General features: G+C 37.1%; 2 protein-coding genes across 2 annotated transcripts; both read left to right on the forward strand.

Moving 5' to 3' along the window:
* Window positions 1-1,480: 1,480 nt before the first annotated feature.
* Window positions 1,481-4,620, forward strand: LOC110792519 (uncharacterized). Its single transcript, XM_021997342.2, has 4 exons — window positions 1,481-1,744; window positions 2,850-2,946; window positions 4,011-4,065; window positions 4,191-4,620. Exons 1-4 carry the CDS (start codon window positions 1,565-1,567, stop codon window positions 4,399-4,401), a joined length of 543 nt encoding a protein of 180 aa, XP_021853034.1. The 5' UTR covers window positions 1,481-1,564; the 3' UTR covers window positions 4,402-4,620.
* Window positions 4,621-8,602: 3,982 nt separating this feature from the next.
* Window positions 8,603-9,658, forward strand: LOC110781392 (uncharacterized). Its single transcript, XM_021985583.2, has one exon. It carries the CDS (start codon window positions 8,603-8,605, stop codon window positions 9,656-9,658), a length of 1,056 nt encoding a protein of 351 aa, XP_021841275.2.
* Window positions 9,659-22,561: the final 12,903 nt, after the last annotated feature.

Below are 22,561 nucleotides of genomic sequence, written 5' to 3' on the forward strand. Positions count from 1 at the left end.
TGAAAAGAGGGAAATAGGGTTAGGAACAGTAAAAAAAAAAAAAAAAGAACCGCCAAAAAAATTTATGGAAGAAACCAGAAAAGGGGGGGGGGGAAGTTGGAAAGGTTTACACGTGTAAATGGATAAAAACGAAGTTGAAAAGACTAACTTTTAATCAAAATCAACTGTTTTCAATCATTAATCCACGTGTAAATTCATTTTTTTTAAAGCACTTTTATTATTATTATTATATTGAATTAAACGGACGTTAGTAACGGAACCAAAAAAGCAGCGGATTCCATCCATTTAGAGGGACTAAACTGCTCCGTTTGAAACTTGAGGGACTAAACTGTTTCTTTTGGCAAAGTTTAGAGACCTCTATATCAGTTTAGTCGAAAATAAACCAATTGAATTGTCAATTTTGGAAAATAAGGCCCTATTCCTTCGACTTATTTTAACTTTATTTTAGAGAAAATAAGTCCAGATACATTCTTTGTCTTGTACTTTTCTTATATTTCCTGGTATTTTTCTTATCTAAGCTTTTTATGGCTTTTCTTTTAAGTTTTTAGGCTTTAAATACGATTATTATGTTTATGTCAATCCAATTCACTGAAAGTTTTAGTTAATTCAAAATAAACTTCTATGAGAGATATGAACCAATATCTCTCACCAAAAGATGTCATTGCATAATCAGTGGCGTTGTTGTAAGCCTTTATACATATTGTGTTGTCGCTTATTTTTAAGCTTTTTACACTCAACAAGTCTCCTCGAACAGACACTCACATCGTCGTCCCCACTTGTGATTGACGTGCGTACACAAGTACCCAATCGGCGCTCGCGTCCCTCTCATGTTGCCAATAGACAAGAGGGCCCATTTCAGAAACCTTTGCTCGCTCGTATTTCACGATTCCTTAGACTTTGTTCCGCACAAGGCTTGCGCCCTTACCGCCCAGTAGGTAAGAGCGCGTCGCACGACTCGGTGCTCAAAATATTCGGACCGACGACAAGCGGTCTCTAGTGCACTATTTTGACCATTAATATTTTAATTTCGCATTAGTAAAAATTACTATAAAATTTGATATTTTGAAAATTTACATTAAAAAGGGCAAGAAACCCCCCAAAAAAAACGAAGTCAAATTAGGTGAGTAAAATGCTTGAACTTTTACCACGGTAACAAACTAACAACTACTACTCCGTTCCTATATGTTCTTTACGATTATCGTTTTCACGTGAATTAAGGTAAAAGAGAGGGTGGGCCAATGAGTAGTTATTTGCAACATCTGGTTTAAGTGTGAAAGAAGATGAATAAAATAAAAATCTAAAAAAAAATGATATAATTATGCAAGTGGATAAATAAAAAAAATAAAAATTGAGAATTTAATTGTAAATATTGTACTCCGTATTCCAGAAACAGAATGAAACATAAGTGTAAAAAACTTTTAGGAATAAACGTAAACGGAACGCGTAAAAAATCTTATGAACATTTACAAAATGAAAAGATAAAAAATTAAACTCTAAAAGATGAGGCCCAAAACAAGGAGGGGAGTTGCAAACTTGCAATCTAACGGTGAGACTGTGAGAGAGAATGGTAGGTGCATTTCAAATGGCAAGAATAGTTGCAGTTACAGTAGCAATTGGCTCCTCTCCTACAAATTCAAGCTCTGGAAACCCTGACGATTTTCTTCCTCGAAAATCCCCAATCAACTCTTCAAACTCCCATCATCATCTTTCTATCTCCAAACCATCCTTCCTCGTCCGCACACAGGTTAACCCTCTCTCTTTCTGTTTTCTGGGTTCATTTCAGTTTTTATGTCCTGCAATTAAACTTTCAACTAGTGTGTAGCCCGGGCGTTGCCCCGGGTTTTAACTTTTATTCGGGTCTTTTTTTTTTAATTATGTGCGTAGAGATGGTGTCATCATCAAATTACGGTGGTGACATAAGATTAGTGGCCGATCAACAACCTCCCAATCTAAAACCCACATCCAAAAATCTAAACAAAGTCGGATCCTTTTCTTCAAAGTAATAACTGTACATTTATAAATTAAATAATTATTCCCTTTTTCGCATTCACTTTTATTCAATGTATTGTTTATTGTAAAAAGAATATATTTGCTTATATAGAAAGATATTACATAAGTTGTAGTTGGTTAAGATGGTAAGAAGAGTAACTTTTAACAAAGAGGTCTTTTGTTCGATCCTTGTTAGATGTTTTTTGGTTGTAATGAAATGTCATGATGCTAATTAGTGGTGACGTGGCGTAATAAAGAGAGGTCTACGTGACACGTATACGTTCTTCAAAACGCCTTTTAATATATTAGTATAGATTAACCCCCCAACCCAGTCCCAAACGAATGTTGACATTTTGGGGTTTAATTCATTGCTTCATGTAGAATATTCTGAAATTATTGTTAATCGGATTGAATGAATACCGTATTCTAGTTTTGCTTCTTCTTCCCCTCTATTGATGTTAATTTGTTTGTTGACAATTTTATTTAGTTACTGACTGGTGAAAAAATCATTTTTCTATTGTTATAGCAAGTGATAGTGAAAGAAATTCAGTTTGTATTCTAGTTGTATGTTATGTAGTAATCTTGGGTTTTCGGCTCTTGGACCTATTTTTTCTCCCATGAAAAAATTGCAATGTTGTTTAAAAAATTTGCATCTTTGTATACCTATTTCAAATGTTCAATTGCATATGATGTGGGTTCCTTGAGGTGAAATAATATGTCCTTATAATGGAAACTCTGGCTTTAGAGGAGGGAATGAGCTTTGTAATCAGTATGGTTTCTTGTAAAGTGAATGTAGAATTGTAGATACACTTCTGTATGTCATGGATTTGGCTGATAAATCTCCTCTTGTTATTTCGTAGTCAAATGTTCGGATACAGAGAAGAAGAAGACCGGAGCCGTCCTGTGTTGTTTGTAATGGAAGTGGAAGAGTTGATTGTAATCATTGTCATGGCAGAGGTAACTTACATTTCTTTATTCCTTCCTATACTATGATTTCCTTCACTGATACTCCTTTCTGAATTGATTTTTGGATAGCTTAATGATTAATGAACGATTGGTGTGACAACTAAATAACTTGAATATAATTATTTATAGAACATCATCTAAAGCTAGATAACGTTGAGCACACAATCGCTAAAATTTTGAGAAACAGAAATGCTGCTAGATGAACATAGGCGAGGAGGAAAACTGGTTCTTATATGATGTCGATGTGGGGAAGAACACTAGTATAACTTTTCTGGCAATAATTATACAGTATTTGCAACAAAATTGGCCTCACTTGCTGCTGAAACTCAATGTTTCTCACATGTGAATTGTTCCACATTGGAGAAACTTATAAGTTTGAGGAGTTTATAACTCCCACTATTGCCCATTGGTTTTAGTGTAAAATCTCCGTTGGGCTTCTAAGTGTACTGAACGAACCTCCTCCTTATTGGGTTCCCCAGGCCCATTTCATAGTGATGTTGGGAGGAAATCATTGGGCATTTGATAGAGAAGTGGCTAGACAATCCATGCTTTGGGTAGTAAGATTTCCCTAGGAAATTGCAGGAGATAAGACTTTTTCTTGTCAACTTAAAAAATGTAACTTCATATATGTCTTGTGGCTGGTGCATTGATTTCCTCTATAACACACGGTTGTCCGGTCTAGTGGTCTGAGCAACATGTTAGTGGTCAGTGATTGATTAATCTTAGATCTTAGTTTGTTGATAACAAATCTTTGTAAACTATTATTATCGTGATAAACCAAATTGCACCATAGAACTCCAATCTATAAATCATTAAATCCTCAAGCATTAACTTAGTGTTGGTGTCAAATGTCAATTTGTGAATTAGCTGGAAGATAAAGGTACTTGGATATTATCGTAAAAGGAGAAAAATATGTCAGTTATCAAACTTGTGAGTTGAGTTTAGGCTAAAATTTGGTGCAAGCATTAGTAACAAAGCTTTTTAGGTCATAACCACATTTATTTGTGCTGGTATAAAGCTAATGGCTAACAAACTAATTTTCGTTTGAAGTACAGGGAGGACAAATAACACTGATTTAATAATGCTTCCAAAAGGCGAATGGCCGAATTGGTGAGTTGCCTACTTGCCTTACTCTTCCCAAATTCATGTAGATCAGATCAGATCAGATCAGATCAGCTGGTTGACAATTCTTGGCAGTAATGGGTTTAAAGAACAAAGAAGTGTCATTTTCTTAGGTGCAAGACATGCGGTGGTAGTGGGCTTGGATTCTGCAGTCGTTGCCTTGGAACGGGCGAGTACAGGGACATAATGGGCTTTCATTTCATGAAGCGGGAATCTAACCACCCTCTGAAGCACACAAAACAACATCAGGTTGAAGGAAACACTGAGCACCTTACTGCTGCAGATTTGCTTCTTTCACAAACCACCTCTGAAGCAGAAGAGTAATAATAGTGTGAATTGCTGTAATAGTTCCATTTGTAATAGTCTCAGCTAAATCAATTCAACATATATTTTCTATCAAACTTTTCATAAATGCCAACATGTATATCTTGTGTAGTTTTTATTTACCATTCAGGTGTTTTGCGAGCCCATCTGACAACATTGTTTAGTGAACTTGGACTTATTTTTTGTTTTTTAAGCATGAAGTTTTTATTTTTCTTCCTATTTTTCCGAGGGGATTTATTTTCCATCCTTCGTTTCAATGTTGGATGATTTTTTATTAATCCAATTTTGAACAATTGATTTACTGCTTCTGTATTTATTTAAGGGATACACTTGCCTTTTCCGGCCGTATTTATTTAAGAGATACACTTGTCATTTTTAGTAACTTATCAACTCCACCATCTAATTAAATAATCTATCTACACCCCACCCCCACTACCTAAAATGACATGGTCCCCACTTGTTTTTCTTATTAAAATATCTACTCAACCCCACTTGTTTTATTACTTTATTTTATTCAATTCTTTTTCTTAATACACATGCCCGACCAAGTGTATCTCTTAAATAAATACGGAGGGAGTATTACTTTGGAGTTTTGTTTAGAGACAACCAGTCTTCTACTACCTCCTTTCCTAAAAGTGTTTTATGCCTTGGAACATGTGTCTAAAGTATGAAAACTTTGACCGTAAATTCTCACTATTATACGCATCAAAACGTCATCATGTAAGATCTTGTTAGATTGGTCTCGGTATGTATTTTCAGAATATCAACTTTTTATAATTTTTTCATATATGAAATATGATACATTGGTGGTTAAATATTGCATTTGAATCCGTGCAATAGTAAGCGTAGAGAACATTAGGAACGGAGGTAATATTAAAATTTAAAAATTAACTAATCACCGTAAATAACAGGCAAGAAAATTGTTCACGTAGTATCGTAATTCTTAAATCAACACTTTTATCAATTATGCTAAGTCGAAACAATAACCTACGAAACCAAATTGGATATTAATTTTCCCTTAAGAAAATAAGATATTAATGTAGATAATTTATATTATCATACGTGATCAAGAATAAAAAAGTTTAGATCCATACCTTGGAATGGTTACACTTTTTTCTTATGTTTGTTTGGTTTATTCTTTTTTCTTTGAATTGTTTAAACTCATTTTTTTTTTGAGGGAACCCAAAATTTTAAACTCATATTACGTTTACAATAAATCGGGTGGTGAAAGTAATTTGAATAATTTGTTCTCAGTTGGCGGTTTACCTTTGGCCCACTAACTCACAGGAGGTCGATCAATGCAGTTATCAATGAAAACTCAAAAAAAAATCAACCATACCCAGTTATCAATGCAAGCTACCACACTCTTAAACGAAACAGAGGAGGAGATTGAATAGATTTTTATTTTTTGTTTTTCAAATTAATGGTAGAAAATTTCAAAAAAGAAAAGAGAAATAAATCATGTTCAATTTCCTTCATGTTGGTTGGTTCGTCGTTTCACTCAAATCAAACAACGAGGACAATTGTTGAAGCCACCAAATCACCATCCCTTGGTTTTTCTATTGGCTGAAAACAACCAATTTCCAACATTCAATTACTGAAATTAGAGGAAATTCAAAATCCCAAATTACCAATTTCATTTTCTCTCTCCTTTGTGCATCGACGGTGTTCCACTGCTCATCGGTGCTGCTGCCGTCGGTCTCATAGCTGAATCTAGATCCCACGCTCTGTATACTTCAATATCATCGTTTCCTCCATCCCAATTTCAGCAAAACCCGATACCACAAGAAGCCTCGATATCATCGTTTCCTCCATCCTAATTTCAGCAAAACTCGATACCACAAGAAGCAATACTGATTGTTAAGTGAACCAAACCGCCAAGTTTCCTTATTAACTAAACCGCTATTCGAATTGGCGGTTCGCTATTAAACCGGAAAAAAGCAATTTTTTTAAGCTTTGTTGACGTGGACGGTAGTTTGGAAATTAACTTAATATGAGGCGTATTTTGGGATTTTTTACATCTTTTAACCTTATAGTGGAAAATCGCTCTATTTTTAGACCAACGCAAAATTAAAATCAAATTAGTGTGTGGCTCGGGCGATGCCCCGGTTTTTATATTGAATGATTAAAATTTTAGATTTTTCATGAGCTCAATATTTGACCAAAATACTTGTATTCTATAGAATGAAAAACATATGTTAAGTTCGCCAACTACACAGGCACGCTACGTCATTTATCATGGAAAATAATTTTTCAATCATATCATCTTACAATTTGTATAATATATTTTCTCGTGGAACTAAGTGTGCCAAATTAATAAAAACCAAATTAGATATATATGAATGCAGCTATGTAGGAAAATCCTATAGTTAATTCTTATAAGACTTATGACATCATATTTCTTCATGGTTGTCATAATGCTTTAATTTTTTCCCCAAAATAATTCATATAAATCAAAAAGTCACGTAAAAATTTAGTTGTTTTAAACTTCATGTCAACATTTATTTATAAATTAATGTGAAAATATAAATCACAATTGGTGGTTGGTTAAGATAGTAATGAGGATTATCATCCACACTTGAGGTGTGAGGAGAGGACTACGTGACACATATACGTTTTTCACAACGCCTTTCAATATATTAGTATAGATTTTTAATTTAGCTATTGTTGAGAGTCAACAATTGTAGGAGTCAACAATTGTAACTAATACTTAGGTGAATGTCATATTTTTACACAAGGTTTTCTACCACCTACCCTAGTAAATAGTAGAGCTACTAGGCATGAATAGTAAGAGTATTTGGCTATAAATACTCCTTGCTTTACCTTTGCAAATGATACGAGCAATACACTTGCTTCACAAAAGTTTGTATTGTATTTTACTTGTATCAGATATAAACTTCTGTTTCTTTCTATTACCTCACAACACGTTATCAGCACCAATTTTCCTCAGGTATATTTTTTACCTGTTACTCAAAATTTTTATAAAATGTAGTATATATTCTTAACAAAATATTTTGAGGAGTATGCTCTGTAGTTGCCCATATTTGGGATCCTCTATATCAGAAACTCTAAACACCCGTTTTAATCATAAAAGAGAGTTCACATTGCTACCGGTATTATGATCAACTTGGTAAAAGGAGAATATGCTTGTGTACTACATTTATGACACTTGGTTGTTTTTTTTTCTCATTCATGCATAGTTGTATATATGCACTCTTACGTACTACCTGCATGCATAGTAATATTAGCCATGCATTATCATTACATATATATATATACTATTCCTTTGCATGCCTACATGCATATATCTAGACTATACTTAAAATAAAATAATTTTTTTTGGTAAAAGCGATGTAGCCTTTATTTTCAGCTACATCTTTATTTTAGTTTTTCGAATCCACGATCTCTTAAACAGACTAGGGTTCTCGTACCATTACGGCTTGCATCCCGGGGGATATCTTTTTACCATTTTAATTCCATATATCCATTATTTCTGTTCAAATCCACAGTGATATTTTTTTGGTAGTAAGTAATAAAACTATTAACCTCTTTAGACTATAATATACCAGTTTACTGTAACAAATTGTATAATACAATCATGATTTATCCCCTATAAAAGGGGGATTACCCGTCCCATTTTCACCACACAACATCTTATCCCCTTCTTACTTTTTATCCAAAACCACACAAAATTTTCCTCCTCCAATTTTCCGATCAAACATGTTTCTGGCCGGCAACCCCGACCCTCCACACGTCTTCACCTTCGAGGAAGATTTAAGAAAATTAAAACAATATTTTGTTTTAATGATGGCCTTAGTAGTCCTTCTTATGGCATTAATGATTTTCATAATTTTCAACAAATGAAGATCTCCATTTTTTTTGTTTATTTCCGGCAAGTAAGAACAAAATGCATAATTTTTTGTAGTACTTCATTCTCCATTTTGATGTATTAATTGCATTTTGTCGCATTTTTAATTTTTTTTTAACCATATGTATAATATTATTATTAATGTTATCATTATTTTTTTCGCTTTTAATTAACGTCATTACCATGAATTATTTGATTTATTTATGTGGGATTCATAATAATAAACTAAGGGGGAGAAGGAAACATAAAATTTTAATAGTTAATTATTATGAATATGATTAATTAATTATAATCTTGATTACTAAGTTTAATGATTATTTGATTGTAGTTAAAATGGGAGATTTGATGAAAAGACAATTCAATGTGCTAGACTTGTCTGGGCACAATTTTCTGGAATGGACTGTTGATGCACAGATGAACTTAAAGGCCCAAGGACTGGATCATACCATAAAAGATATAATGGTTTCAGGCACCACAGAAATCAAAACTGCCACCGAGCAGGAAAAGGCCAAAGCCACAGTCCTCATAAGGCATCATTTACATGATAGCCTGAAAACTGAATATCTGATGGTGGAGAATCCCAAAGAGTTGTGGGATAGTCTTAAAGAAAGATATGGACACCATAAAAGGGTGCTCCTGCCAAAGGCTCAATTTGACTGGACTAATCTGAGGTTCCAGGATTTTAAATGTGTTAGTGAATATAATTCCACGTTATTCAAAATTGTATCATTGCTGAGATACTGTGATCAAGCAGTCACAGAAGATCAAATGATAGAGAAAATCCTCTCCACCTTTCATGCGAATAATATTCTATTGCATCAGCAATACCGAGAGAGGGGCTTTAAGAGATATTCTGAGCTGATTTCTCTATTGTTGGTTGTTGAACAGAATAATGATCTTCTGTTAAAGAACCATAATCTTAGAACAAATGGGTCTATGGCATTCAATGAAGCGAATGCCGTTGAAAGCCCAAACCCACCTGAGGCAAATGTTGCCCATAGAGGTGGACGTGGAAGATTTAACCACCGCGGTAGAGGACGCGGAAACCACCGTGGCCGTGGTCGTGGTCGTGGCAGGGGTTATCTGGGCCCTAGAAATAATAATCACAAAGGGCATCAACAAGGAAATCAAAAGCACACCCCCTCAAAAGAGAAAGACACATGTTTTAGATGTGGCATGACTGGCCATTGGGGGAAAACATGCCGCCGTACTGCAAAACATTTGGTAGATCTGTATCAAGCCTCCGTAAAAGGCAAAGGAAAAGTTGCTGAGGCAAATTACGTAGATGAGGAAAATCCCTCAGGGCCAAGCTTTGATGTATCTGATTTCTTCAATGATAACCCTGACAGTGGCAATGATCTGATATTTGGGGATAATAGTAACATATAAATTGAAGGAAATAATGCCCTTGGTCCAAGTATGCATTCAATGTTAAGTCTAATAAATGCGGTTCAGTATTAATTAACAAGTTAATAATTCAGTGAGATCAAGTGAGCTGAATGCCTAGCTAGAGGCCGCTTCAGTTCAAGTGGAATTAATGATATTAATCCACAGCTTACTCTTGACTGAACCCGTAGGGTCACACAAATAGTACGTAAACGGATCAAGTATTTAATGGCATTAGATACTCCATCTATGGATATTCGGAATCGACGGATCTTGGTTTCAGTGGGAGCTGAGATCGTCACAGGCAAGAAATGAATACTCCGGAAACGATGATATTGCCGGAAACGGAAATATGGATCGTATCGGAAATATAAATATTATCCAAGTCGTAGATGTTGCCGGAAACGGAAACATGGTACGTATCGGAAAATATTATCGGAAATGGAAATATTGCCGGAATCGGAAATATTGCCGGAAACGGAAATATTGTCAGAATCGGAAATATTATCGGAATCGGAAAATAATTCCGGAAACGGAAATATTAAATATTTGTTCGAAACGGAAATTGATTCCGGAATCGGAAATATTAAATATTGTTCGTATCGGAAATGAATTCCGGAATCGGGAATTTAATCGGAAGCGTATCGTACGAATTAGCATCGGACGAGGCCCGCTAGACGAAGGCCCAGCACGAAGCCAGGCCATCGCCCAGCGAGCCAACACGCACCATCGCATGCCAAGCCTTGACCAGGCCCACCGCAAGGCAGGCCCAGCGCGCGCCCAAGGCTGCGGCAGTCGTGGGCTGCGATGCTCGGGCTGTGCGCGCGCGCGCATGGCGCCCCTCGTGGGCTGCTGTGCGTGCGTGGGTGTTTGTGTTCACATACGAAACCTAAAACGTACAGGATTCGTTTAATGATTAAATTCCTAATTCTATTTGATAAATTAATTAAATAAGAGTTTCATTATGATTCTAATTTAATTAATTCGTATCCTAATAGGATTCCAATTCTCTTTCCATACCCCTATAAATATGTGGCCTGGGTTCACAATTTATAACAAGATTATTCAAGTATTCAAAGTGAGTTTTTGAGAGAAAAATTCAGTCACATTCCTTGCCTAAAAGTGCCGAAAATTATTAGTACCTTAAGGGCGATTCTAGTTGGTCAATCTTAAGGCGGATCCGGACGTGCTGTGGACTATCTACGGAGGGACGACACTTGGAGTCCTAAAGACTTGTTCTTGTTCGGTTCGGGCGCAGCTAGGGAAGGCACGCAACAAAGAGTATGCATCTAAACTATGTTATATGATTATGTGTAAATAATATGTATTCCTGGCTTAATGGTTGTTTCCGCATGATTTATGTATTGTCATATGTATCATAACCTAACATAAATACCCCATCTAAACTATGTCATGTATCGTTTTTATATATTTTCTTATGTATTTTTCGATTACCTTGTTATGAATTTCTAATTTTCATGAATAAAGTATTTTATTATAATCGTTTCTCTAAACTAATTGCATATTTATTTATGAAGATATGAATCTACCTGAAGTTGATTCCAAGTACCAATGTCTTCTGGACAGTGCAGCAGCACATACTATCTTAAAAGATAGGAAGTATTTTTCAAAACTAACAATGTACCAAGCAAATGTCAATACAATTTCTGGGACATCAAAGCTAATATAAGGATCCGGAAAAGCTTGCATTGTGCTCACAAATGGAACAAAATTGACTATTAATGACGCTTTATATTCGAGTAAATCTCGAAGAAATCTCTTAAGTTTCAAAGATGTGCGTCAAAATGGATATCATATAGAAACAATGACAGTGGATCAAAAAGAATATTTATGCCTCACGGCAGAAAAATATGGCAAGAAACATATTTATGAGAAATTGCCAGCATACTCTTCAGGGCTATATCGTATGGATATACGGCCAATTGAAATAAATATGATATCTAACAAGAAGTTAGATAACAAGAATTTGCTTACATTATGGCATGACCGTTTCGGTCATCCTGGAACAGGAATGATGCACAAGATTGTAGCAAATTCAATCGGGCATTCAATAAGGAATGTTAAAATACCCCGATCAAATGAATTGACAAGCTCTGCATGCTCGCTTGGAAAACTGATTATAAGGCCATCCAAAAACAAAATTGCCACTGAATCTCCCTCATTTTTAGAAAGAATTCAGGGAGATATTTGCGGGCCAATTAATCCTGCAAGTGGACCATTCAGATATTTTATGGTATTGATCGATGCTTCAACACGATGGTCACATGTGAGTCTCTTGTCAAGTAGAAATGTTGCATTTGCAATTCTACTTGCCCAGATCACCAAATTACGAAATCAATTCCCAGACCACACAATAAAGAAAATAAGACTCGACAATGCTGGGGAATTTACATCCCAAACTTTTAACGATTATTGCATGTCGATTGGGATTGTTGTTGAACATCCAGTGGCTCATGTACATACACAAAATGGTCTCGCTGAGTCACTGATCAAGAGGCTACAATGGATTGCAAGACCACTGTTAATGCAATCAAAATTACCATCATCTGCTTGGGGCCATGCTATTTTACACGTGGCATCATTAATAAGATTGAGACCGACAGCTTATCATGAGTTTTCACCTCTACAGTTGGTATATGGTCGAGAATCAAATGTCTCACATCTAAAAATATTTGGTTGTGCCGTGTATGTTCCCATTACTCCACCCCAACGCACAAAAATGGGTCCACAAAGAAGGCTGGGAATTTATGTTGGGTATGAGTCCCCATCCATAATTAGATACCTTGAGCCAATGACTGGAGATTTATTTAAGGCAAGGTTTGTTGACTGTCATTTTAATGAGTCAGTATTCCCAGCCTTAGGGGGAGAGAAAGTGGACCCACGAAAAAAGGAGATTGAAATCACATGAAATGCAACACAACTGTCAATATCTGATCCACGAACAAATTCATGTGAGCAAGAAGTCGAGAAAATTATTCATTTACAAAGTGTTGCAAATCAATTGCCTGATGCATTCACGGACACAAAGAAGGTGACAAAGTCACATATACCAGCAGAGAATGCACCTGCACGCATTGAAATTCCCACTGATAATAAGGCCATTGAAAATGAGTCTATGGCACGAAGAAAACGTGGAAGGCCATTTGGTTCAAAAGATTCTAAGCCAAGAAAAGTAAAGAGGCCTGATGGAGTAACAAATGAAATCAATATTGATCCTCCAAAAGAAGGTCATGAAAGACCAGATGAAGAGGAAAATATTGATAAAGATGATCCTCCTAAAGAGGTGGAAGAAAATCATAAAGAAGTCGATAACGATGAAATTTCAATGAACTATGTTTCAACTAAGAAACATTATAATCGGAAAAACGTTATCGTAGATCAAATATTTGCTTACTCCATTGCAATTGAATTGATATCTGATAATGATGACCCTGAACCGAAAACAGTGGATGAATGTCGTCGCAGACATGATTGGCCAAAATGGAAAGAGGCAATTCAGGCAGAATTGAAATCTCTTGAAAAACGAGAAGTTTTTGGAAAAATATCCACCACAACAAAGGGTGTAAAACCTGTCGGGCACAAATGGGTATTTGTGAGAAAAAGGAATGAGAACAATAAGGTTACAAGATACAAGGCAAGGCTAGTTGCCCAAGGTTTCTCTCAAATACCAGGGATTGATTATGAGGAGACATATTCTCCAGTAGTTGACGCTACTACGCTAAGATTTCTAGTAAGCTTGACAGTTTCGAAAGAACTGCAAATGCGATTAATGGACGTTGTGACCGCATATTTATATGGGTCACTTGACGCAGACATTTATATGAAAGTCCCTGAAGGACTAAAATTACCAGAAAACCACAAACCTAAAGAAATGCTTTCCATAAAGCTGAAAAGGTCACTTTATGGGCTAAAACAATCTGGAAGAATGTGGTATAATCGTCTTAGTGAATACCTTGTGAAAGAAGGATTCAAAAACAACCAAATCAATCCATGCGTTTTCATTAAGCGATCCCAGACAGGATTCGCTATCATTTCAGTATATGTGGATGATTTAAATATCATTGGAACTCCACGAGAACTTGAACAAACTGCAAAATACTTGATGAAAGAATTTGAAATGAAAGATCTGAAGGAAATAATGCCCTTGGTCCAAGTATGCATTCTATGTTAAGTCTAATAAATGCGGTTCAGTATTAATTAACAAGTTAATAATTCAGTGAGATCAAGTGAGCTGAATGCCTAGCTAGAGGCCGCTTCAGTTCAAGTGGAATTAATGATATTAATCCACAGCTTACTCTTGACTGAACCCGTAGGGTCACACAAATAATACGTAAACGGATCAAGTATTTAATGGCATTAGATACTCCATCTATGGATATTCGGAATCGACGGATCTTGGTTTCAGTGGGAGCTGAGATCGTCACAGGCAAGAAATGAATACTCCGGAAACGATGATATTGCCGGAAACGGAAATATGGATCGTATCGGAAATATAAATATTATCCAAGTCGTAGATGTTGCCGGAAACGGAAACATGGTACGTATCGGAAAATATTATCGGAAATGGAAATATTGCCAGAATCGGAAATATTGCCGGAAACGGAAATATTGTCAGAATCGGAAATATTATCGGAATCGGAAAATAATTCCGGAAACGGAAATATTAAATATTTGTTCGAAACGGAAATTGATTCCGGAATCGGAAATATTAAATATTGTTCGTATCGGAAATGAATTCCGGAATCGGGAATTTAATCGGAAGCGTATCGTACGAATTAGCATCGGACGAGGCCCGCTAGACGAAGGCCCAGCACGAAGCCAGGCCGTCGCCCAGCGAGCCAACGCACACCAGCGCACGCCAAGCCTCGACCAGGCCCAGCGCAAGGCCAGGCTCAGCCAAGGCCTTGGGCGCGCGCGCGCGGAGCGCAGCAATGGGCCGAGCGTTGTGCGCCTAGCGTGGGCCGCAAGGCTTGCGCGGGTGTACGGTGCTCGTGCATTGCTTGTGCGGGAATCCTGAAGCAATCAGGATTCGAAGTGTGATTAAATCCTAAAACTATTAGATAATGATTATTTAATTAGAGTCCTAGTAGGGTTATAATTAAATAAATTAGTATCCTAATAGGATTCCAAAACCCTTTCCATAACTCTATAAATAAGTGCCTAGGGTCACATATTTTCATAGATTATTCAAGTATTCAAAGTGAGTTTTTGAGAGAAAATTCAGACACATTTCTTACCTAAGAGTGCCGAAAATCTTTAGTACCTTAAGGGCGATTCTAGTTGGTCAATCTTAAGGCGGATCCGGACGTGCTGTGGACTATCTACGGAGGGACGACACTTGGAGTCCTAAAGACTTGTTCTTGTTCGGTTCGGGCGCAGCTAGGGAAGGCACGCAACAAAGAGTATGCATCTAAACTATGCTATATGATTATGTGTAAATAATATGTATTCCTGGCTAAATGGTTTTTCCGCATGATTTATGAATTGTCATATGTATCATAACCTAACAGTGGTATCACGAGCCCCTTATTATTTTCATAATCTAAATTGCATGAACATGGTTAAATATTACAAATTTTCATGAATTAAAAGGGGTGATTAATTTTCGTAATTGTTAATTAATTGCAAATTGCGTTTATTTAATTATACGTACGCAGTTTTTCGGCAGTTTCTTCGTTACTCATCCAAATCGAGTGATTTTTGTGTCAATTCCGCATGTAAAAGGCATTCTAAAATTTTGACAAAAATAGTGTTTTTCTGCCGAACCCAGAATTCTCAAATTCGAAGCCTAACTATGAATTTTCGAAGGTTTTAGTTTTTCGAATGCAAAATTTCGTAAATTTAAGATGTTAAATTAAATATTTGCGATTCTTGTTGATAAATCTTGAATTTTTGATTGACCTACTGTATATGTTTAACAAGTTTGAATGCCTAGCCTTGTTAATTATGCAATCTAATTTGTAATTATGATTAATTTGTTGAAAATTAGAATAATTTAGAATTAATTTGATTTTCATAATTAATTATAATTTAATTAGAAACCTATGATTAAAAACCACCATAAAAATTGTAAATTTATGATAAATTTTAAATTTTTATGACCTAGGCTTGAATCCATAATAATCGGAAATCAATTGAATAATAAATTTTCGATTTTTCGCCATAAAATTATGAAATTAATATTATTTATTAATTTGCCATTAATTTTAAATATAAATTTTAAATTTTTTATGCGATTCGTTCATATAACTTGCACGCACAAAGCAATGGACGCTTCGTGTTACCCTTAAGGGGTGTTGTATAGTGTGGGCATGCGACGACGAGCAAGGGAGCTCGTCGCCCGTGCGGCACGAATGCAATGAGTAGGGGCATGGTGCACGAGCACAAGGCAGTAGCCCTGCCTTGTGTCGTGGGCCACGAGCTATGGACGAATGGGCATGGGCGAAGGCAAGGCACGGCAGTCGCGTGTGGGCAGCAAGCGAGCTGCGCCACAACGCGCACTGCCTCGCGCAAGCGCGCGCAGCCTCGCGCGCAGCGAGCGCAAGCTCGCGTGCCACGAGCGCTGCGCCCAGCGTCGATCGCGCGCAGCGAGCAATTGCTCGCGCACAGCGAGCGATGGCTCGCGCACAGCGAGCGATGGCTCGCGCACAGCGAGCGATGGCTCGCGCGCAGCGAGCGCTGGCGAGCGCGCACAGCGAGCGATGGCTCGCGCGCAGCGAGCGCTGGCGAGCGCGCACAGTGAGCGATGGCTCGCGTGCATCGAGCGCTGGCGCGCGCGCAGCGAGCACCACTTGTGCGATGGCTTGCGATGGAAGATGCAGCAGCTATGCAACGAGCGCATGGGCTGCGCGCACATGGCCAGCGATGGCTGTGTGCGTGTGGCCCATGGGCGTGCGATGCGTAGGGTGTTTGCGTTGCGATTAGATCGTTTTGAATGTTTAATTTGAAATTTTTCAGTTTACGTAATTTTAATTAATTTTAAAATTAATAATTTAAATTATTTTCTTGGATTTTAATTTTGAATATTGTAATTATAATAAATTTTATTTATTCTAATTATTTTACTAAAATTAAAATCATGAATTAATTTAAATACGACTGAAATTAAATTAAACTTTTTGGATTCAATTATAAATTCATATGAGCTTTAAATTTTAATTAAATTTGTATGTTTTCGGTTAAACTAGAAATACATTTTTATGTTTAAAATTAGTAAAGCATATAAATTTATTGGTTTAAGTGGGAGCGCTTTTTAGTCATAAACTCTTGATTAGGTCTACGAATCCTTAAGGTTAAAACAACTTGATTAGAATTAATAAGGACTGAATAATTGGTAGATTATTGGTGCCCTTGATTAATTGCTGCAAATGTTTACGTGATGCATAATGTGTTTTACTAACCAGCTATGTGGGCCATTCATGATAATGAATGGGTGAATGGTATATATTGTATATGTACTGTTTTGCAGGTTATGAAGTGACTAGTATGGCCCAAATAGGATAGAAAATATGGTCTGCGTACCATTAATTTGAATGTAATTGGTCTAAAGTACCAAAGTTGTTTTTTAATTCAAATATGGTCTGCGTACCATCAAATAGTTGTAATTAGTTTTAATTATAGCTTATCCTATTTGAAGAAAATGGTGCCTCCCACGGAGATTTTCAAGACGGACTTTGAAGTCAAAGCTTCAAGATGAAGTCGGGCCATACTAGATCACCTTTATCTTATGCATGCTTTAAGTTATTTATTGCTTTAAATATGTCTTAATTATGCATAAGATTATGGCTTGATTATGTTGCATGATTAAGGATTTTAGTTCACTTAAAATCTAACCAACATAGTAAGAGCCTTAAGTTCCAAACTTAAAAATTGAGTTAAAAGGTGCCATGCCAAAATATACACTTGCTTGGATATCCTTTACATAAATCTAGTAATAGTTTTCGCTCAGCGAGGTGTTACTTATTGGTCCTAAAGGGGCAAGGTACACAAATAATTGTGAGTACATGTTAGTTTTGGTGAAACTCAACGATATAAGTAAGGAGTCCTTTTATGTCGTGGCAAAATCGATAGGTTTACCTAATAAGTTCTTAGACGTACCTATCAACCAAGAATAGTTTCTAGACTATTAGCAAAAGGCTTTTGCTTACCTAAGATGTTCTAGGATTAAGTCGACAAACTGTGCTTAGTTCTTCAATGATTTTAGGATATTGGAATCATTTTATTCACACCTGCCGGAATAAATAACTTGAATAAAATGCTTAATAAACATTGAATTATGCATGTATGCTAGGATTTAAGTTTATTAAGAGAAACTGTGAATGGTTATTTATTTGTTTATTCTTTTCAATTGTAGTTTTTAATATGGCAAACAACAATTCATTCAACATTCGATCAATTCTCGAAAAGGAGAAGTTGAACGGGAAAAACTTCCTTGACTGGCAAAGGAACTTGCAAATAGTTCTTATGCAGGAAGAAAAGGAGTATGTCCTAGATGAGGCGATGCCCGAAGCCGCAGGCGACGGGGTCACTCAGGCAGCCCTCAATCGTTGGATTGATGCCAACAAGGATGTGAAATGTCTAATGCTCGCCACCATGAGTGCGGATCTGCAGAAAACGTTCATCAACTCAGATGCTTTCACAATCATCAGTGAGTTGAAGAATATGTTCCAAGATCTGGCTTGAGTCGAAAGATTCGAGACTCATAGGCAAATTCTTGAGACCAAGCTTAAGAAAGGCGAGCCCGTAAGTCCACATGTTCTCAAAATGATTGGACTCATTGAGAATATGAGTCGGCTGGATCAACAATTTTCTCAGGAAATGGCTATAGATACCATCCTCCATTCTCTTCATAGCGGGTATGATCAGTTCAAACTGAACTACAGTATGAATAGTCTGGACAAAACGCTCACTGAGCTTCACGGTATGCTGAAAACCGCTGAAAAGACGCTCAAAAGTGATAAGCAGGATGTGCTTATGGTGCGTGGGGGCAAGTTCAAGAAATCTGGAAAGAAGAGGAATGCTAAGAAAGGTGGCAACAAGGCCAGCCCAACTAAGCAAACTGGCGCCAAATCTGTAAAGAGGAAGGTCAGTCAACCCACTTCTGAATCCGAATGCTTCTACTGCAAGAAGAAGGGGCATTGGAAGAGAGATTGCTTGAAGCTAAAGGAAGATCAGAAGAACGGAACAGTCGTTCCATCTTCAGGTATTTTCGTTATAGACTGTATACTTGCTAATTCAACTTCTTGGGTATTAGATACAGGTTGTGGCTCACACTTATGTTCCAATCCACAGGGACTAAGAAGAAGTAGAAAGTTAAGCAAGGGTGAAGTCGACCTACGAGTGGGAAATGGAGCACGGATTGCTGCATTAGCTGTAGGAACTTACTATTTGTCGTTGCCCTCCGGGCTAGTTTTGGAACTGGAAGAATGTTTCCATGTTCCAAGTCTTACTAAAAACATCATTTCAGTTTCTTGCTTAGATGCTAAGGGATTTTCCTTTTTAATAAAAGACAATAGTTGTTCGTTTTATTTTAAAGAGATGTTTTATGGATCTGCTAGATTAGTCAATGGACTTTATTTATTAGATCACGACAAACAAGTATATAACATAAATACCAAAAAGGCCAAAAAGGATGATTCAAATCTCACCTATCTGTGGCATTGTCGATTAGGCCATATAAACTTGAAACGCTTAGAAAGACTTCAAAAGGAAGGAATTCTAGAACCATTTGACTTAGAGGATTATGTTAAATGCGAATCATGTTTACTTGGCAAAATGACAAAGCAACCTTTCTCTAAAGTTGGAGAAAGAGCAAATGAACTATTGGGTTTAATCCATACAGATGTATGTGAACCAATGAGTACAAATGCTAGAGGTGGTTTCAGCTACTTTATCACTTTTACTGATGACTTCAGTAGGTATGGTTATGTCTACCTAATGAAGCATAAGTCTGAATCCCTTGACAAATTCAAGGAATTTCAGAGTGAAGTAGAGAATCAATTAGGCAAGAAGATTAAGGCACTGCGGTCTGATAGAGGCGGTGAATATCTGAGCTATGAATTTGATGACCATCTGAAAGAATGTGGAATTCTATCAGAATTGACTCCTCCTGGAACACCACAATGGAACGGTGTGTCAGAACGGAGGAACAGAACCTTGCTAGACATGGTCAGGTCAATGATGGGTCAGGCCGAACTTCCATTAGAATTTTGGGGACATGCACTAAATACAGCTGCACTCACTATAAATAGAGCTCCGTCTAAAGCTGTCGAAAAGACTCCATACGAATTATGGTTTGGAAAGCCTCCAAATGTGTCTTTTCTTAAGATTTGGGGATGTGAAGTATACGTCAAACGATTAATTTCAGACAAACTTCATCCAAAATCTGACAAATGTATCCTTGTGGGCTATCCAAAGGAAACAAAGGGGTATTACTTCTACAATACATCTGAGAACAAGGTGTTTGTTGCTCGAGATGGTGTCTTTTTGGAGAAAGATCACATTTCCAAAATGACAAGTGGGAGAAAATTAGACCTCGAAGAAATTCGAGTCGAACAACAAACTCTAGAGAATGCTCAAGATGACATTCAGGATGAAACTCAGAGATCTTTAGAAGAATCTAGTGAGAATCATGGTCAAACTAGAAATGTTACCCCGCGTAGATCGCAAAGATATAGATCTCAACCGGAAAGGTACTTAGGTATTCTGACGAACGAGAGCTATGACGTTCTATTACTTGAAAGTGATGAACCTGCGACTTACAAACAAGCTATAACGAGCCCTAGCTCCAAGCAATGGCAAGAAGCCATGCAATCTGAATTAGACTCCATGTCTGAAAACCAAGTATGGGATTTGGTCGATTTGCCAGATGGCTACCAAGCCATTGGAAGCAAATGGGTTTTCAAACTGAAAAAGGACAAGGATGGGAAACTTGAAGTTTTCAAAGCTAGATTGGTTGCAAAAGGTTACAGGCAAGTCCACGGTGGGGATTACGATGAAACCTTTTCACCAGTTGCAATGCTAAAGTCTATTCGGATAATGTTAGCAATCGCTGCATATTACGATTACGAAATATGGCAGATGGATGTCAATACTGCTTTCTTAAACGGCGTTTTAACAGAAACTGTGTTTATGACACAGCCTGAAGGTTTTGAGGATCCAAAGAATGCTAAAAAGGTATGCAAGCTAAAGAAGTCAATCTACGGATTGAAGCAGGCATCCAGGAGCTGGAATATACGTTTTGATGAAGCAGTCCGTGACTTTGGTTTCATCAAGAACGCAGACGAATCTTGTGTATACAAGAAAGTCAGTGGGAGCAAAATTTCTTTCCTAGTATTATATGTCGACGACATATTACTTATCGGAAATGACATTCCTATGTTGAACTCTGTCAAGATTTGGCTTGGGAAATGTTTTTCGATGAAGGATCTAGGAGAAGCACAGTACATATTGGGCATCAAGATTTACAGAGATAGATCTAAAAGGATGATTGGACTTAGTCAAAGCACTTATATCAATAAGGTGCTTGATAGGTTCAAGATGGCAGACTCCAAGCGAGGCTACCTACCCATGTCTCATGGAATGACTCTAAGCAAGACTCAGTGCCCAAAAACACTTGATGAGCGTAGACGAATGAATGGGATTCCATATGCATCATTGATTAGTTCAATAATGTATGCTATGATATGTACACGCCCGGATGTTGCGTACGCACTCAGTGCTACGAGCAGATACCAGTCAGACCCAGGAGAGGCGCATTGGACTGCTGCCAAGAACATTCTGAAGTACCTGAAAAGGCACAAAGATGACTTCCTGGTCTATGGTGGAGATGATGAATTAATTGTTAAAGGCTATACGGACGCAAGTTTCCAAACCGACAAAGATGATTTCAGATCACAGTCTGGGTTTGTCTTCTGCCTCAACGGAGGAGCAGTAAGCTGGAAAAGTGCTAAGCAAAGCACCATTGCGGATTCTACAACTGAAGCGGAGTACATTGCTGCACATGAAGCAGCAAAGGAAGCTATATGGCTAAGGAAGTTCATAGGTGAACTTGGTGTAGTCCCCTCCATTAAAGGACCAATAGCCCTGTATTGTGACAATAACGGAGCTATTGCACAGGCAAAGGAGCCTAGACACCACCAGAGAGTCAAGCATGTACTTCGTAGATTTCACCTTCTACGAGAGTTCGTTGAAAGAAAAGAAGTCGAGATAAGCAAAATTGGAACTGATGACAACATATCAGATCCATTGACCAAACCTCTGCCGCAGGCGAAGCACAACTCGCACACTGCAGTTATGGGAATCAAGCATATTGGAGAATGGCTTTGATGTCTCTGTTTAATGTTTTAAAGTTTTAGAGTTTAAATCTTTGTAAAACATTATTGGTTAATCATTCACAATAAATGAAAAGAATTCATTTTTTCCATTTAATTTGTGGTTTATTAAATGATGAGTCCCTTCAATTTGACGATATATTCAAGATAGACTGTCAGGACCAGTCCTGTGACTAAGAAATGTCTATCAAGTGAACTTGAATGTCAAAGGTTGAAAATGGTCCCTAGTCGGAGTTTTCTATAAAATTGGACGCATAGAAAACGTTAGACGATTAGAATGCAAGATGACCAGTAGTTCTGTTTCTTGAACTATGTGGACATGGCAATGTCATAATCATTTGCATAGATACTTACTTTGGGAAGACTAGTATCGGACAAGACCTATGAAACTTTACTGTAAGAGATGAAAATCTGTCATAAGTAAATTTCATTAAAATTATTAGACACTAAATCCTCAATACCTGAGTGATTTGAGATTACTTGTTTGAGAACTGGTTGCTTTGACGTTGACCAACCGTCGCACCGTAAAAGGAGGCTATAAAGGCAACGCTCA

The sequence above is a fragment of the Spinacia oleracea genome, chromosome 2 (genome assembly GCF_020520425.1).
Source record: "Spinacia oleracea cultivar Varoflay chromosome 2, BTI_SOV_V1, whole genome shotgun sequence".
NCBI classification, from domain to species: Eukaryota; Viridiplantae; Streptophyta; class Magnoliopsida; order Caryophyllales; family Amaranthaceae; genus Spinacia; species Spinacia oleracea.

What these genes read in the sequence shown, in the direction of transcription:
- LOC110792519 (XM_021997342.2), top strand. Translation starts at nt 1,565, where the DNA reads ATGGTAGGTGCATTTCAAATGGCAAGAATAGTTGCAGTTACAGTAGCA. An exon ending in CCTTCCTCGTCCGCACACAG is followed by an intron (nt 1,745 to 2,849) that starts GTTAACCCTCTC and finishes GTTATTTCGTAG; the next exon opens with TCAAATGTTCGGATACAGAG. An exon ending in TAATCATTGTCATGGCAGAG is followed by an intron (nt 2,947 to 4,010) that starts GTAACTTACATT and finishes TTTGAAGTACAG; the next exon opens with GGAGGACAAATAACACTGAT.
- LOC110781392 (XM_021985583.2), top strand. Translation starts at nt 8,603, where the DNA reads ATGGGAGATTTGATGAAAAGACAATTCAATGTGCTAGACTTGTCTGGG.